Here is an 18,995-nt window from a genome sequence, read left to right as displayed (position 1 = left end):
GAGATCTGTTATTGTAATTAACCTCCAGACTGCTAAAGTCAGTTCCCATGGAGAAAATGGCTGCTTTGGAGGGTGGAAGCTAGGGCACTGTACCCTGCTGCGGTCTCTCCCCTATCCAAACCCTGTCATCTTCAGTCTTCAAGTTCACGCTTCAACACCAACATTCCCAGGTGTTTCCCAGCTCAGAGCTGACAACCCTATCTGGAGCCCATATTTGGATGTTTCTTTCCAGAAAAATACTACAGACAAATTTACCGCAGCCTTATTAAGCTGTAAGGTATCTACTCCATCGCTTGTCTAGTTGGTTCTCTCCCAGCTTAACTTCCTCACGGGAATGTTGTGAGCATAACATTGGTGGGGTCTCTCTCTCTCTCGGCTTGGCTTCGCGAACGAAGATTTAAGAAGGGTGCAATAGTCCACGTTTGCTGCAGGCTCGCTGGTGGCTGACAAGACCAATGCGGGACAGGCAGGTCCGGCCACAGTAGCTGCAGGGAAAAGTCTGATTTGGGGTTGGTGCTGTAGCAGTGCGATTCTTCCTCAATCTCCTTTTGTCCTCAAGACCAGCTATGCGTGCGTTCTCAAAGGAAGAGACAGCCTGGTGGATGGTGTGCCTCCATGCTTTGCGATCTGAGGCTAGGTCAGACCACTGGTGATGGTTGATGTGACAGGTGCTAAGGGATTTCTTCAAGGAGTCCTTGTACCTCTTCTTTGGTGCCCCTCTATTTCGATGGCCGGTGGAGAGTTCACCATACAGGGCAATCTTGGGAAGGCGGTGGTTTTCCATCCTAATGTATTCCACTTTGAATACCGTGGAGGAATCGTGGGATAAAATGAAGTGATCATCAGAAACAAGGATGTCAATATGGATTAGTGTTTGTAAATATTAAGATCCAAAGTTCAGGAATACACATATTCTGAATGTGTCTATAGGAATGTACAGACTCAACCTTTTCAGGTGCTGAAATGTTCCTATGTCAAAAAATATTTTACCACTCATAACCAAATACAAGTAGAACATCTGTTTTCAGGCATATATCTTAATGAGTGTTGTAATAACATATGTGGGCCTTAGTTACCATGATGATCACGATATATGGGCACAACAAAACATATCTCTCACTGTATAAAATCACAACTAAATGGAAGTAGATGAGAGGTTCACTCCATCCTTAATGCCAGATAGTTTGGAGGAAGGAAAGAAGCTTTCACAAGCTGAAGTGAGATCTGAACCCAGGATTCCTAGCAAGAAGCTGAGCACTCTCATATTCCAAAATCCACACAGGATCCTTTGCCATTTGGGGTTCTGAGCTTTTGCAAGATGGGGCTGGTACAATTCCAAGTGAGGCTTTAGGGAAATCAGTATCTCTTCTTAGTCCTAAACTAACATCTGGAACCCTTTTGCCAGTGTCACAGGCCTATGTACATTTTAGTGTTCTTGAACTCTAAGAACAGTTATTGTTAAGTCTAGAAGTTTTATGCATTAAAAATGCATATTTTCTTGCAAGAAGGAACAATCCTTAACAGCACAGCCCTAAGACCATTTATTAAACTGCTCAGGATGACAAGCCCCATTGTTGGAGTAATGTAAAGATGAGGGTTGTCCACAGAAAAAAGATCCTTTCCCCTTAATAGAAGCTTAATGGAATGTTATTTTAATCCATGCCATGGAAAGCTTCACCTGCCCATTTCCATGCATTAAGCCTTTATTAAAGGCCCAGGGTGCTTCTCAAGAGTGTTGGCAACTCAATTATATGTCTTTGTACCACTCTGCCAGTACCACAGCAGTGTAAATGTGGTACAGGCATGGCTGCACAGGTATAGAGACCAGAAATGGCTCCCACCAACATGCTCCAAAGCTTGAGTGGATTTATTTCGTATTAAGGCTGACAACAACTGGGAGAAAAAATGTCCACCCTGCCTGGCCTTCTGCCACACCAACAAAGCTACAGCATATCCTAACATACCATTTAAAAATTACAGAAACTCCAGCCAGGATACCCATATCTGAGATGACAGGGTGCATTGCCTGAGGCCATGCTACTCTGCTTTATTATTAGGCACACTTAGCACACAAGGGGATTTTGATTATTGGACTCTGGAGAAAGAGCATTTTGCACAATTGGAAAAGGAAGAAAACAACCAGGGTTACAGCATATTGCTAGCACACCTCTGCTCAGAACATTTACAAGGATTTAACCTTAGGACACAAACACCAACCTGGACTCCAACAGAAAATGCAACGGCGAGATACTTTATACAGGAAAGCAAGAGAAAGAACTACTGCCACTAATTCTGACTGCTTTGTCTCTGCCACTCTCTACTCACCCTAGGGCAACATCCATGTACTCTGCATTGGCTCAACAGTTAGGGTTCCCTGGCCAGGAGGAAAGTGTCCTTAGAGACTAAAAAGATGTTATTTACAAGGTGATGTTATCTATATGTCATAAAAAGCTTCAGCTTCCTATTTCCACACATTCAGGAGGTTCAGGGTCAAAAGGGACAGGAGGTTTTTCCTCCTCCAGGCCAGTTGGCAAGCCTGTCAGCAACCCCTTTCCCTTCAGCAGTTGCTGGCAGCATATCCTGCACAAGGTAAGTTAAATACAGAGAAGGACTCCTCCCCCAAATATACTGACAGAACATTGATGTTGGAGAAGGCCATGCGCAGAATTATGCACAGTCATAATTCTGAGAAACTACTAGCTACTCCATTCCACCCATTGTTACTGCTGGTCAAACACTCATATCTTTTGCTTTTAGGATAGGATTGCCAACAACCTGAAGAAGAAAAAAAAATGTCCTGTCCCTTTAATTGAGACTTAATGTGTGGAAACAGGCAGCTGAAGCTTTTTATGGCATATTCACTTGGTAAATAACATCTCACTAAGCCTCTGTTAAGGAGGCAAGGCATTTTTTTCCTCCAGGCTGTTGGCAACCCTATTGTAGAATCACAACCCCATGAAGCTCAAGAACTTTAAGCAGTATTCTACCACAGCTTCTTAACAGGGATGGGTAACTCTTTGCCCAATTACTACATTTTGCCAATCTCGATGGCTGAATTTCAGTGGGTGGCAACCTCCAAGGGAAAGAGAGAGAGAAGAATACAAAAGCACCTAGGTGAAACTACCCACGTACCAGGAATAGAGTGCTAGAGCTCATAAACTACTGCTGAATATTGCTCAGTATTACTGTGCTTGTGATTCTTTTCAGGCAGCCCTATGTCAGGGAAAGAGACCAGGATGGAACCCATTCACAGTGCATGGCCAGTCTCCTGAGGAGTCTACAGTGCACTGATCAGAGTGCATCCCACAGCTCTGTTACATAACTGCCATTGTTCTTGGTCAAGCCCAGGGGTGGCCAAACGTGCTTAATGTAAGAGCTACATAGAATAAATGTCAGATGTTTGAGAGCCACAAATCATGAAATCAGATGCATGAGAGCTGGAAGGAGGGAGGCAGGCAGGCAAATAGATGGGGGTGAGGTGGAAAGAAAGCAACTTTAAATGCATTGTCCAAGCCACTGACTGGCTTGGCCTAAAGAAGAGATTTAAAGAGACAAATACCTTTTCCAAGCCAGCAGATTGGGCAGTGGGGGCTTTGAGAGCCGCACAATATGTGTGAAAGAGCCACAGTTTGGCCACCCCTGGTCTAGCCTGACTCGTGTGCATTTCAGACTATTAAATGGACAGTTGTTTGACCAGCACAGCTGTGCCTATTTTATTTAGAAAATGTGCATGATGCTTCTCCATAGACCTGCTCAAGTGGCTATTTGTGAGCATACCTTGATTCTGTGGGTCTGTGAAAGCAGCTTTCAAAGGTGCCAGAAGCCTTGCTAGAACAAAAGACCTGGCAACTCCATTCATCTAACTTGCATTCAGTACTTGCTTGGGAGAGCCCATGGATTTTTCTTTCTAAAGTGAGCTGTGGCTATGTCTTGGTGAGATGGTTGGCAAAGCTACTTTGCCATCCCCTACTGGCCTGTCAGAAGGGTATGTCATAAACTCCTAGTTGAAAGGGGTATTGTACACTACTTAGTCTAGCATCCTGCTCAACGCAGGAAATCCAAAGCTAGAGTATTCGTGATAGATAGCTATCCAACTTGGCTGAAGACTGTCAAACTCCATTTACTTTCAGCAAGTTTCTCCCAACATCAACTGAAATCTACCCTCCTGCAATTTAATTAGATTTCATTTTTCTTTCTGGAACAGCAAAGTCTTTGCTCAACTGTTCAGGTATTTGAAGAGTGTAATTAGGGTCATCAGCTGCCACATGGGCTTGGCGATCTCCTAGTATTACAACTAATCTCTAGGCAACAGAGATCAGTTCCACTGGAGAAAATGGCAGCTTTGGACAATGGACTCCCTCCCACAGTCTTCATTGCCTACTGTCACTCTAAGCAGTGGAAGAGCGTTTAAAAAAAAAAAAATACTCCTCTTCCCAAATGCCACCCTTTCCAGGCTCCACTTTCAAATCTCCAGGAATTTCTCAAACTGGAGATGACAACCTTGGTTCAAATAATTTCATCAATTGTGTGAAGCCATTTTAAATACAATACAAACTTAGCTAACCGTGAAATAATGGGGTTTGAGCAGAGAGGGCAGGGCCTGAAAGAAGAAAAACATCAAAACTAGGGTTGCTGGTTTCCAGATAAGGCCTGGAGATATCCTGGAATTACAAGTTTTTTCCTAACTACAGAGCTCAGTTCTCCTGGAGAAAATGGCTCTCCTAGGGGATGTCATTATATCATGCTGAGGTTCCTCCTCTCCACTCCCCATGCTGTACTCCAAAATATCCAGGTATTTCCCAACCACAGCTTGGCAACACTATGTACAACTCAGGTTGCCAACTTCCAGGTAAGGCTTGGAGATCTGTTATTACAATTGATCTCCAGAGCAAAATCAAGTTTCCTTGGAGGAAATTGCTACTTTGGAGGGTGCAGTCTACGGTTGCCGATCCCCAGGTGGGGTAAACCACAAGGGAAGAACACAGGAAGCTGCAAACCAAGAAAAAATGTGTTCTTTGAAAATTAATCACAACAATTAAAGAAGACTTTCAAATTAACTAATCTTATTTATGAAATGAAAATTACTTAGAGAACTAAACCACTCTTTCAATAGAGCACTTAAAGTCATTCACAAAAAAATATATTTATATAAACAAAACAACAGTAAAGAATTCAGTATGAGGTAGAAAAGTCCATCACATAAGGGTCCATAAGGATGCACTACTCAAAAGTAGTTTTTTGTTGACACACAGACTTCTCCTTGCAAAGATAGGATATTCAATGATGCTATGAATGTTCTGTAGAAAGGATTCAGATATTGAAGAGAAGTACTATAGATAACACGATTTCCAGGTAAAATTTCGTGTTTCGATTAATAACTTCTTCTGATCAATATACTTCGATAATCTGGAACCAATGCTCAGAGGTAATTTGTATGCAGTAAGTCAATTTCTTACAGTGGCATTAGCAGTTCTCCACACAAAAAAAACCCCAGATGGGGGCAGGGAGTCCCCCAGTTTGAAGGCCCTCCCCCCGCTTCAGGGTCATCAGAAAGCAATTGGGGGAATGTCTGCTGGGCATTCCATTATTCCCTATAAAGATCTATTCCCATAGGGTATAATGGAGAATTGATCAGCGGGTATCTGGGGCTCTGGGGAGGCTGTTTTTTTAGGTAGAGGCACCAAAATTTCAGCATAGCATCCAGTGCCTCTTCCCAAAACGCCCGCCAAGTTTCAAAAAGATTGGACTGGGGAGTTCAATTCTATGAGTCCCAAAAAAGGTGCCCTATCCTTCATTATTTCCATTGGTGGGAAGGCATTTAAAAGGTGTACGGTCCCTTTAAATGTGATGGCCAGAACTCCCTTTGGAGATCAATTATGCTTCTCACAACCTTGCTCCTGGCTCCAGCCCCAAAGTCCCCAGATACTTCTTGAATTTGACTTGGCAACCCAAGTGGAGCCTGTAGTCCTTCCCCTCCCCAGGCTTTAAGAATTCCGCAACCAAGAGGTGACCACCTTAACTGACGCCTTATTTCCTGAGATATTCCCCTGTTCTCACTTGGTATTTCCTTGATCCTGCTTGATCCAATTGGTAGGAAATTATCCTTCCTCGTCATAGCTTAGGACAGAATCCTGTAAGATCCAATTGTAAGAACATAAGTTCCTGCTTGATCCAATTGGTGGGAAATTACCCTTCCTCATCATAGCTTATGACAGAATCCTGTAAGAACATAAGAGAAGCCATGCTGGATCAGGCCAATGACCCATCCAGTCCAACGCTCTGTCACACAGTGGCCAAAAAGCCAGGTGCCATCATGAGGTCCACCAGTGGGGCCAAGACACTGCCCCACCCGGGTTATTAAGTAACTCCATAAGAAGAAAGCAGGAATTACTTGAAAATAAGATCAGACAGCCTGATGCATTTTATCTTTTTACTGACTACGCTATTGGGCTCCTCCTCCCCCGCCCACTCCCCCCCCCCCGGAGCTGCGGTAAACTGCTCGGGTTTCCATGTGGGGTCTCCCTTGCCTCGGTTTTCCTTCCTTCTTTCAAAGGATAAAGAAGTCTGCAGGAGGTGGGGCTTCAGTATTCTAGGAACTTTAGGCTGACATCGGAAGTTTCCCATACTACTGAATTGCCTGTAGCTCGAAGCGGAAGTGTGCTGATTATTGCAGTATTAATGTGCGCGATTCTCACATAATTTGTTGTGCGAGGAAGAAACACAGGTAAAAGAATGTACAGGTAAAAGCTCTTCAGTGGCTGCAACGATCTGCTCGTGGAACATATTGGGTCTTCCGAGTTTCTCACTCGTGAAATAAGAAATATTTCGTAACCCGGTTTCGATTCAGTGTTTTATTTATTTATTGCCGCGATTCCGTCTATTTTCTCCGTCTCAGCTTCTGACAAACGGTACTGTGTTGCAAGCTATTTGTTTGGTCAATAAAAGGCTAACCAGCATTTCCTGTTATCCCCAGCCGCGTTTTTTTTTTTAAAGTGCTGCTTTCAGGGAGAGTGTAGGTGGAAGTGTCTGTGTGTGTGAAAGAGAGAGATGTCTTTGTTGCGTCTGATAAGGATTTGTCTATTAACTCACCTGGCTAGTGACAGATTATAGGATTTGTTTGTTTAAGGGCATTTCCTGTGACGCAGGTACTTTTTAGTCTGTCGTCTGTTTTTAGGTTTTGTAGTGTTTTAAAAGTATTTGATGAGACAGGGTGAACCTAAGAACATAAGAGAAGCCATGTTGGATCAAGTCAATGGCCCATCCAGTCCAACGCTCTGCGTCACACAGTGGCCAAAAAAACCCAAGCGCCATCAGTAGGTCCATCAGTGGGGCCAGGACACTAGAAGCCCTCCCATTGTGCCCCCCCCCCCAAGCACCAAGAATACAGAGCATCACTGCCACAGAGGCAGTGGGGGAGGATGCATATATATGTTCTTTGAAAACAGCATCCTTCTCATGGCTGTATCCTGCAGCTGTAATCTCTTAAGAACTCTTTTTGTTTTAATATTCTAATAATCTGTTTCTTTTATTGCCTTCTTTTACTACAGTCCTCTACAAATTTTACTCTGTATCACCTGTGTGTCAACCTTACTTGTTTATGCTAGCAAGAAAACCTGGTCAGTTATATCTGATTCAAGTGACTGTACACACTTATATGGAAGTAAGTTCAATTAAATACAGTGGGACTTACTTCCCTCCCATTCTGCCTGCTCCCCCCCATCACTTCTGCCCCTTTCCTTCCCACCCTTTCTGCCCATCCGCCTGATAGCCGCTGCGGCACCTTCCCTTCGTTTCTGCCCGCCTCCCTCCCCCCCCAACCACCACCACAACGACACCTTTCCTTCCCTTCCCTCAATTGCTGATGTTTAGTGGCATCTTACCCAGGGCCTCTGATACTTGAAGCTGTCCATCAATGTACAAGTGGTTTGCATGTAGAAGTTCCTTTTCTGTAGGAGATCTGTAACTCTGAAGTGGTCTATAGGCTGAGATATCATGGGGACACTAGTTATTTCAATAGTATTTTAACTTTCACAGAACTATAGTTAGAATCAGTGTCTTAAGAAGGAAAATCTAGCATACTTTCTGCATTTTGTAATTGTGTAACATCAATTCTTCAAATGTGCAAAGTTTATCATGATTCCCTGAGAGCCAGTGTGGTGAATGGTTATTACAGTGTTCAACTAATTCCAGTATTACATGGATCTGTATCCCTATCCCTAGCATGCTCAGTGGATGACTTTGAGTCAGTCTAACATATCACACAGCATTGTTGCAAGCATAAAATGGAGAAACTATTTGTACTGTGCTTTGTTTCTTGAAGGAATTGTGCAATAAAAATCACATATATTTAATTTCTAGCCTGTGTGAAAGTGAGCCAATACTTTATTTTGATTGCCTCTCATTTTTCTGTAGGTACTGCAGGATGAATGAATTATCTGAATGCTGGGTGAGAGCAAAAGGACGTGGGACATCTCTTCTTGACCTTCTGCTATATACATAATGTTGAGATTGCAGAGTGTTCTGCAGTGGATAATATGTGTTGTTAGGCCAGACTGCTAATAGAGGCTTGCGATACATAGTGGTAGACCAAAAAAGAAGGAGCTTGGAAACTATCTTCTGTGACTATGAAGGTTCCTGTCAATGCTTTGTACAGAAAGATTCTGTGTTTGCTTCCTCATCATGGACTTCTTGGTTCTTTCTTAAATCCTTATCGCCTGTTCAAACAATATTCCTGTTCTAAGACAGAACTGGTTACAGCTGCTGATCTAGTCAGCTACTGGAAAGAAGTGTTCGAAGCAAATGAGATCCCTGAAGCCCGGGCATCTTCTGAATATATTGTTTCCCATGTCGTGGGAGCAAAAACAGTTAAGTGCTGTGCATGAAATAGAAACTGTCTATGCAGAGTACTGTAGTGAATGTATACAGACCAGCGAACGCTTCTGTAAAATATGTCTTAGTTCCTTTCAGTAACTGACAGTTCTGTGGGAAACTATCTTTATATTATTTGGGAAGCTATCTTATGCTTTAATAAACTGACCCCTGTGCTACTGCCAACAGTAGACCGAAAGCTGACATTCTTATGAAGAGGAGAGCAAAGTATCTTAAAGCACACATGAAGATAGCTTCTCAATTTCAGTGATAAATTAGATAATTTAGATACTAAGCAAAAAGAACAGCTGTATGCCCAAGACTGTGACTATTAAGCTACTGTGTGGGTGGCCAACGGTAGCTCTCCAGATGTTTTTTACCTACAACTCCCATCAGTCGCAGCCATTGGCCATGCTGGCTGGGGCTGATGGGAGTTGTAGGCAAAAACATCTGGAGAGCTACCATTGGCCACCCCCATACCAACCATTCTTTTAGAAGTTATTTTTGCTGCTGTGCTTTCAGCATTCTTAGAACACCCACATTTGCTCTAGCTTTCCTGAGCTCAGAGTTCAGGCCTTGAGATACTGTTGTAGAGGTCCGGTTTGTAAATACACATTTTCACAGCTGTATCAGGCAGAGAAGTCTGTCACCAGTCTAGTAATAGCCACTCACCTGTGTTAAGAAGGGTGGAGAAACTGGAAAGTTTTTGTAAATGGGAACAGATTACTTGTTTCAAACTTTTACTTGTTTTGTACTTGTTTCAAACTTTTACACTGCTTCAGGTAACAAAAGAGATATAGAGCTGAATGGGCTAGTAACAAAGTGTGTTTTCTGTTTTGTTTATGGTCTATCGTTGTTTGGCAACTTAGTTTATTTTTGCACATACTCTCTTTTCAGTTCCAGAATTTGAGTGCGAGCAGTATCTTAACTTCCCTCTCAGCAAAGCAACGGGATCAGATCCAGCAGCTGTGCACAAAACGGCTACAAAGGTGGGCCCTTTTGCAAACACATTTTGCTTTCTTAAAGGATTTCAGAAAAAAGGAGAATGGAAGTCAGTAAGTGGAGTTGTAAGTTGAGGTTTGGGGTCACTTACTAGTACAGCATCATATGCAGAATGACAGGTGGCAAAAGTAGGTTGCAATTACTGGCAAAGCCTTTATCATGAAAGAACCTGGGAAGTGAGAAGCTGTATGAAGCCCAAGAGTCCCATGTGAGAGGTAAAGTTTACACTAAACATGTGAGATGTAACGTTTAATGGTGACTAAATCCCCTTAGTCACCATTAAACTTTACCTCTCACATGTTTAGTAGTAAGAAACACTAATTCATATGATATAGTAAGTACTAACACAGGAGGTAGCTGCTAAGCCACACCTATCCCTCTGTGGTACAGTGGCCTTTAGCCATCCACTTTCCGCTTCAATAAGTCATGGGCTAATCCCTTTGAAATCATTGGAGCCATAGTAAGAACTGAGCCAGGAGAGAGACACAAGTGACACAGCAGAGGTGGAGCAGCTAGACTGCCATTTAACCATCAAGTGACTTTAAGTAATTTAAATAATAAGCCGTTTCCAGGAAAGCATGATCCCAGATGAGTGGGAGAATGTTTGCAATGAAGGGTATTTTGGATTGTGCTGAGAACTGTTACTATCTGCATGAGTTACTGTTTAGGAGGGATGGGATTGCTTTTAGGTTAAAGCAACAAAAATTATTAATTATTACTGGGTTTGGACAGATAGAAAAAATTAAGGCATATTAGCAATGCTGCTTAATGTTAAATGATTGAATTTAGTCCTGATTTTTACTCTATGGGGTGTTCTCAAAGTAATCCATTTATGTTTTTAAAAGTAAAAGCAGAAAGCAAACAAAGGTTCATGTTAATATCCCATGTTCTTCAGTTTGTGGAATCTAGCAAAGTGCTAGATTTATTGGGATGTCAGGGTTGATTTATTGTAACCCCACCCCAAAAAGCAGCATGGGTGCTGAGAAAATGTTTGAAAGCTCCAAGGGAGCCTTGGCAAGATTTCCATTGGGAAGAAGAGGAGCTTTTTGTTTCCTAAGTATCTCCTTGCTACAACCTGTTTCTTACATGATCTCTTTGATGACATAGTCATGATCAAAGGTTGAGTTATTGGCAGATGTGTTGCATTTTTTATCATTATAAATATTTGGGCTTTGGCATAACCCCATGTAGTTGCTCTGTTAAAATAATGGAGTTTTATGAGGCAACTGTCTTCCCATTAAAACTTCAGAAGGTAAAAAAACCCCTCCATACTTGGCTGTCATGATTGCAGTATGTTAGGCTAAGCTGGTCTCTCTTTGTAAGCTCCTTTGCTGCTTTTGTCTGCCAGCCTTCTCCATTTTCTGTGTGGGCGCCAGGCAAACCTATTTTGTACCTAATGTTCTGAAAAGGATGGCATTATTTAATCTTTATTTAAATATGGCATCTAGATGTAAATGCCATGAGATTATTTCTGTGAGTTGTATGCATGGCCCAAACAGGACAGAATCTTAATTTGGATTCACAGCTAAGCTAATATCACCAAAACATTTCAAAAATTTAACTGATTTAGAAGACACAGAGCAGTTAGAATTTTCCTAAACCCATGGATAAATTGGTTTCCTTTAGGGTTTCTTTTTCATGTTAGAGTAGTTTAATCATCTAATATCTCTATTTATTTATTTATAAGTGGGCTGCACAAAAAAAATAGCAATCCTAAAGATTGGGAGTTGGTAGGAGGCTGTTAAATCCAGCCCTTACTATTTATGCAGAGGACTTGTCAGTGGCACAAAACACCTTTTACTGCTTGGTTAGTATGCCAGATGCAGCACTTACTGGATAGAGGTATCTGTGCCCTGATAACCATCTAGATTATACTTCTGCCATGTGTGGAACAGCTTTTGAAGACCGCATGGAAAAACCAGCCCTTTCAGACCATGGCAGCACATTTGACATCTAACAGTAGCTCTAACCAGTTATTCTGTTTTCAATCCATCGATGCCAGTGATCTTAGAAAAGTGTAATTCTGCTTAGGATTGTTGTATAGGTGTCTAGAATGTGTAGTATGCTGATGATAAAATCTCTCCCCTGCCTTCCAGTTTGTTTCTGGGTACAGTTTCAATAGCTGCTTTTGATTTAGAGCCAGGAAAAGGCCCCGTTCTGTGTTGTAGAAGATAGTGTGGATTGCAGGGGTGGAAACACAACCCCAACTAGGCAGACACCTTGATATGTGTGATTTTATATGCCATAACAGCATTCCCAGTTCTGCCCAGAAACAGGCAAGTAGTCTTCAGGAATTAAATCAAGCTAATTAGGCAGTCTTTATCAAGGTAGGTTAGAAGTTTGATGTCATTTCCAACAGCAGAAGGTGGATTACTAAACAGCAAATTGCATGAAGCTTAGTCATGGCACAAGGAAGATTCTGTAATATTCGTAGGTGTACCATATTCCGTTTCAGATTACAACATCTGAATATATAGTCCATAGTATTTCACTCTGCTTTTTAGAGACCAGTCTGTGCCTGTCTCTCAGATTTTAGGCAAGTGTAATTTTCAGCATCAGCTTTCTGCCTTCGTAGAGAATGCATTCCAGGATCTTCTAGTCATAATCACAGTTTGTACAATTGTTGGTATGTCCAAATACCAAGGTGAGGACACTTGCACCATCTTGTTCTGATATCAAGGAGGCAACCTGTTCTATATATATGAATCTGACTTAGGAATTGTACACACAGGATTTTCCCTTGATCTCCCTAGCAGTATTAATTTGCTGAAGTAAATGTTGGGATAACTGTTAATTACACTCTGCAGATGACTGCAGACACAGGAGACTGAAATTAGATATGAAAATCAGGTTGATAGACTCATATGTCAGTATCTAAGATAAGAGTCACATGGGCAGGGGTTACAGGCAGAGGGGAGAACAGATAGTACTTTACCTAAGCAGAGTAAGAAAAGTGCCTTTAGTCTCAGAAGAAAAGTTGGCAGTAAATCCTAAGAAATGTTCTGAGAAAATATGCAGAGTGAGTCTCACTGAGGTTAATAGCACATATTTCCTAGAAAGTGTTGTTGGGATTACAGCCTAAAATGGTTTAAAAATTATGGGAACTGACCCAACTTGTAATACATGCCTATTTCAGATTAACTCTCTTGCTCCCAAAAATGGTCTTCTCAAATGACAATATTAAAAGCCTGTGTGCTGGTTTTGTGCTTGCTGTCTCTATTCCTCAAGATATTCAAATAATGCAGCAGCTTTAGTGAGTCAGAGGGGCCAGGATAAATGTTGCTTATACCCAAGGACAAGGTCTATGTCAGGCCAATGAACTAAGTAAAACAGATTGAAGACAGTCTGGTATATGGTCTGTGGAAGGAGTCCATATGACCAGAATGCCCCTCTTTCTTCTGTTCTTTAATGGGGGCTGGCTAATGAAACTTTATGGAGGGGAGTTGCCTCTCAGCCTCTCATATTTGTTTATGGAAACAAATTGAGATTGTAATTAGGACCACCAAGTTACTTTAGTCAAGGCACAGTAATGAAAATACCTTATGTCCTGTCTGATACTGGGCTATCAGAGGAGGAGTCCATGCAGAATTCTTTTCCCCCCCTTTTTTAGAATTAAAAGGATAGCAGTTGTGGGTGTACATGCCCAGTTCAGTTCCAGGCTAGTTGGTGGTTGTGTGCCTGTGCATAGTTCAGTGACGCTGTGGAAATACTCCTTGAGTCATAGATAGTGGAAATAAGTCTCCAGATAAGCACAGAATTGGATCACATGTCTGGATTTGTCCAAAGGGCAAGGGGATTTAAGAACATGAGAAGCCATGTTGGATCAGGCCAATGGCCCATCCAGTCCAACACTCAGTATCACATAGTGGCCAAAAATTTATACACACACACACACACACACACACACACTGTGGCTAATAGCCACTGATGGACTTCCGCTCCATATTTTATCTAACCCCCTCTTGAAGCTGGCTATGCTTGTAACCGCCACCACCTCCTGTGGCAGTGAATTCCACATGTTAATCACCCTTTGGGTGAAGAAGTACCTCCTTTTATCCATTCTAACCCGACTGCTCAGCAATTTCATTGAATACCCACGAGTTCTTGTATTGTGAGAAAGGGAGAAAAGGACTTCTTTCTCTACCTTCTCCATCCCATGCATAATCTTGTAAACCTCTATCATGTCACCCCGCAGTCAACGTTTCTCCAAGCTAAAGAGCCCCAAGCGTTTTAACCTTGCTTCATAGGGAAAGTGTTCCAAACCTGTAATCATTCTAGTTGCCCTTTTCTGCACTTTATCCAGTGCTATAATATCCTTTTTGAGGTGCGGTGACCAGAATTGCACACAGTATTCCAAATGAGACCGCACCATCGATTTATACAGGGGCATTATGATACTGGCTGATTTGTTTTCAATTCCCTTCCTAATAATTCCCAGCATGGTGTTGGCCTTTTTTATTGCAATCGCACACTGTCTTGACATTTTCAGTGAGTTATCTACCAAGACCCCAAGATCTCTCTCTTGGTCAGTCTCTGCCAGTTCACACCCCATCAACTTGTATTTGCAGCTGGGATTCTTGGCCCCAATGTGCATTACTTTGCACTTGGCCACATTGAACCTCATCTGCCACGTTGATGCCCACTCACCCAGCCTCAACAGATCCCTTTTGAGTTCCTCACAATCCTCTCTGGTTCTTACCACCCTGAACAATTTAGTGTCATCCGCAAACTTGGCCACTTCACTGCTTACTCTCAACTCCAAATCATTTATGAACAAGTTAAAGAGCACGGGACCTAGTACTGAGCCCTGCGGCACTCCACTGCTTACCGTCCTCCACTGCGAAGACTGCCCATTTATACTCACTCCCTGCTTCCTATTAATTAGCCAGTTTTTCATTCACAAGAGGACCTGTCCTTTTACTCCATGACTGTCGAGCTTACTAAGGAGCCTTCGATGAGGAACTTTATCAAAAGCTTTCTGGAAGTCAAGGTAAACAATATCTATTGGGTCTCCTTTGTCTCCATCAGGGGTCCTCAAACTTTTTAAATAGGGGGCCAGTTCACTGTCCCTCAGACTGTTGGAGGGCCGGACTGCCGTTACCGTACAAGGCCGCGGGCCGTCAGTTCTCCGTCTTCTGCATCTCTCTCCCTTCCCCACACCACACACCCCGGCCTGGGAACTCACCTCACCTCGGTATCATCTCACACTCTGTCTCCGCCGCCTCAGCTCAGTGCCGGAAGTGTGCGTTGCTAACGCGAGTTTAGGTCGAACGTCACTTCCGGTCTGATTTTGCCATAACCCGGCGGGCCACATAAACGTCCTCAGTAGGCCGCATCTGGCCCGCGGGCCGTAGTTTGAGGACCCCCGGTCTACATGTTTGTTCACCCCCTCAAAGAAATGTAACAGGTTAGTGAGGCAATATCTTACAGAACCCATGCTGAGTCTTCATCAATAACTCGTGTTCATCAATGTGCCTACTCATTCTGTCCTTGATAATGGTTTCTACCGACTTTCCCGGTATTGAAGTCAGACTGACTGGCCTGTAGTTACCCAGATCTCCTCTGGAACCCTTTTTAAAGATGGGGGTGACATTTGCTACCTTCCTGTCCTCAGGAACGGAGGCAGATTTCAATGAAAGATTACATATTTTTGTCAGAAGATCCACAAGTTCAACTTTGAGTTCTTTCAGAACTTTTGGATGTATGCCATCCAGACCTGGTGACTTTTTAGTTTCTAATTTGTCCCATCAGTTGTAGGACCTCCTCTCTTGTCACCTCAGTCTGGCTCAGGTCTTTAAACACCCCTTCCAATAGAAGTGGTTCCGGAGCAGGCAAACACTTCTCATCTTCCACAGTGAAGACGGAGGCAAAAAATTCATTTAGCTTCTCAGCCATTTCCCCATCCTCCTTCAGTAATCCTTTGACCCCTTGGTCATCCAAGGGCCCCACTGCCTCCCTGGCTGGTTTCCTGCTTCTAATATGTTTGAAGAAATTTTTATTGTTGGTCTTTATGTTTTTTGCAATATGTTCCTCATAGTCCCTTTTTGCCTTCCTGATCACAGTCTTGCATTTGATTTGCCATTGCCTGTGTTCCCTTTTATTAATTTCACTTGGACTAGCTTTCCACCTGTTAAAGGAGTCCTTCTTACCTTTTACAGCTTCCATTACTTTGTTTGTTAACCATGCAGGCCTTCTCTTATACCTGTTTGTACCCTTCCTAACTTGTGGTATATATTTTATCTGTAGTTTTAAATAGTCTCCAAGCTTCCCTAAGGGTTTTGACTGTATTTACCTTTCCTTTCGGTTTCCTCTTCACATGCCTCCGCATCTCAGAGAATTTACCCCTTTTAAAGTTAAACGTGGTTGTGCTGGTCTTTTGGGGCAACTCCCTATTTATACAAATAGTGAAATCAATAACGTTATGGTCACTGCTCCCAAGCGGTGCGATCACTTTTACATCTCTCACCAGGTCTTGGGCATTACTTAGGACCAAATCCAGGATCGCCCCACCCCTGGTAGGTTCTGTGACCATCTGCTCCATAGCACAGTCATTGAGAGCATCTAGAAACTCAGTCTCTTTCTCTCGACCAGAACACATATTGACCCAATCAATCTGCGGATAGTTAAAATCACCTATGACGACACAGTTTTTTCGTCTAGCCACCATCTTTAAGCCTTCCATCATATTATAGTCGTTCTCTGTCTTTTGATTTGGTGGGCGATAACAAACTCCCATAGTTAAATTGCCTTTTGGGCCCTCTGTTTCAACCCAAAACATTTCTATAAGGGAGTCTAATTCTCTGACCTCAGTCTTACTGGACCGTATGCCCTCTCTGAGATACAGAGCCACCCCACCTCCAAACCTTCCCTCCCTATCCTTCTGGTATAACTTATATCCAGGAATCACCGTGTCCCACTGATTCTCCTCATTCTACCACGTTTCTGAAATTCCCACAATGTCTATGTTTTCTCTCAACACTAAGCATTCCAACTCACCAATTTTACCTCGAACACTTCTAGCATTTGCGTACAAACATCTATAATTTCCTAGGCAAGCTAGGCCCGCCACCTTCCTCCTGCCGCCTCGAGACTCTGACAGGCAGTCCATTCTGATTGTCACCGTCTCAGTGGACAACTCTGTTCCATTACCCGGTAGAAAAGTATCAGCTAACCCTTCATCTCTTTGAGATGACTCTTCCCGAACCAGAGACATTTCATCTCCTGTCGGCTTTCCCTCTAGATTTAGTTTAAAAACTGCTCTGCCCCCTTTTTGATTTTAAGCGCCAGCAGCCTGGTTCCATCCGGGGACAAGTGGAGACCGTCTTTTTTGTACAGCTCCCGCTTGTTCCAGAAAGCATCCCAGTGCCTAACAAACTTAAACGCTTCCTCCTTGCACCATCGTCTCATCCACACATTGAGACTTCTAATTTGTGCCTGTCTCTCCAGCCCTGCACATGGAACAGGTAGCACTTCCAAGAAGGCTACCTTGGAGGTCCTGGCCTTAAGTCTCCCACCTAGCAGCCTAAATTTTTCCTCCAGGACCTCACGACTGCATTTCCCCACATCGTTGGTGCCAACATGCACCACGACCACCGGCTCCTTCCCAGCACTGTCTATCAGCTTATCTACTACACACGTAATGTCCACTACCTTCGCACCAGGCAGGCAAGTCTTGGGTGTGTGCTCGATGCAAGGAGCTTCTGGTACTGAGGGAACAAGTTGGTACCCTTGAGGCCGAGGTGACTGACGTGGAGAAGCAGAGACAGTCAGTTAGGCACTCGGAGAAGACGCTCGGGGACGTATTAGATGAGCCCCACTCTGAACGTGGCAGCCCCGTTGCTGCCAGGGAGCATGAGGGTCGAGAGGGAACAGGGCACCGTGCTGAGGATAAGGGGAATGCGCCCTCAGAAGGGACCTCTTCTTCAGTTGGTGAGCGGGTATCCTTTCACACAAAAGAACCATCCCTGGGCAGGGAAAGAGGGGGGCTCTTGGTGATTCGATCCTTAGGCAAGTAGACAGCTGGGTGGCAAAACCGCGTACTGATGGTATGGTGACTTGCCTGCCTGGTGCGAAGGTAATGGACATTACATGTGTAGTAGATAGGCTGATAGACAGTGCTGGGAAGGAGCCGGTGGTCGTGGTGCATGTTGGCACCAACAATGTGGGGAAATGCAGTCGTGAGGTCCTGGACCAACGATAAAAATATAAAGACCAACAATAAAAATTTCTTCAAAAATATTAGAAGCAGGAAACCAACCAGTGGGGCCCTTGGATGACCCAGGGGTAAAAGGATTACTGAAGGAGGATAGGGAAATGGCTGAGAAGCTGAATGCATTTTTGCCTCAGTCTTCACTGTGGAAGATAAGTGTTTGCCCGCTCCAGAACCACTAATTTTGGAAGGGGTGTTGAAAGACCTGAGTCAAATTAAGGTGACAAGAGAGGAGGTCCTACAACTGATTGACGAATTAAAAACTAATAAGTCACCAGGTCCGGATGGCATACATCCAAGAGTTCTGAAAGAACTCAAAGTTGAACTTGTGGATCTCCTGACAAAAATCTGTAATCTTTCATTGAAATCTGCCATCGTTCCTGAGGACTGGAAGGTAGCAAATGTCACCCCCATCTTTAAAAAGGGTTCCAGAGGAGATCTGGGAAATTACAGGCCAGTCAGTCTGACTTCAATACCAGGAAAGTTGGTAGAAAGCATTATTAAGGACAGAATTAGTAGGCACATTGATGAACACAAGTTATTGAGGAATACTCAGCATGGGTTCTGTAAGGGAAGATCTTGCCTCACTAACCTGTTACAGTTCTTTGAGTTGGTGAACAAACATGTGGACCAAGGGGACCCAATAGATGTTGTTTACCTTGACTTCCAGAAAGCTTTTGATAAAGTTCCTCATCAAAGGCTCCTTAGTAAGCTCGACAGTCATGGAATAAAAGAACAGGTCCTCTTGTGGATCAAAAACTGGCTAATTAATAGGAAGCAGAGAGTGAATATAAATAGGCAGTCTTCACAGTGGAGGACAGTAAGCAGTGGGGTGCTGCAGGGCTCAGTACTGGGTCCCGTGCTCTTTAACTTGTTCATAAATGATTTGGAGTTGAGAGTAAGCAGTGAAGTGGCC

General features: G+C 43.3%; 1 protein-coding gene across 1 annotated transcript in view; it reads left to right on the top strand.

Annotated features, from left to right (window-relative positions):
• The first annotated feature begins 6,585 nt into the window (after positions 1-6,585).
• HEMK1 (HemK methyltransferase family member 1) overlaps positions 6,586-18,995 on the top strand; it is a 57,148-nt gene continuing 44,738 nt past the window's right edge. Inside the window, exons 1-4 of the mRNA XM_060240020.1 lie at positions 6,586-6,740; positions 7,548-7,660; positions 8,413-8,864; positions 9,766-9,857. Of these exons, the coding sequence (XP_060096003.1) occupies positions 8,625-8,864; positions 9,766-9,857 (332 nt within the window). The 5' untranslated portion in view covers positions 6,586-6,740; positions 7,548-7,660; positions 8,413-8,624. The remainder of the gene's footprint in view (positions 6,741-7,547; positions 7,661-8,412; positions 8,865-9,765; positions 9,858-18,995) is intronic.

This window comes from Heteronotia binoei, chromosome 5 (genome assembly GCF_032191835.1).
Source record: "Heteronotia binoei isolate CCM8104 ecotype False Entrance Well chromosome 5, APGP_CSIRO_Hbin_v1, whole genome shotgun sequence".
NCBI lineage: Eukaryota > Metazoa > Chordata > Lepidosauria > Squamata > Gekkonidae > Heteronotia > Heteronotia binoei.
This window is presented reverse-complemented; position numbering and strand designations above follow the sequence as displayed.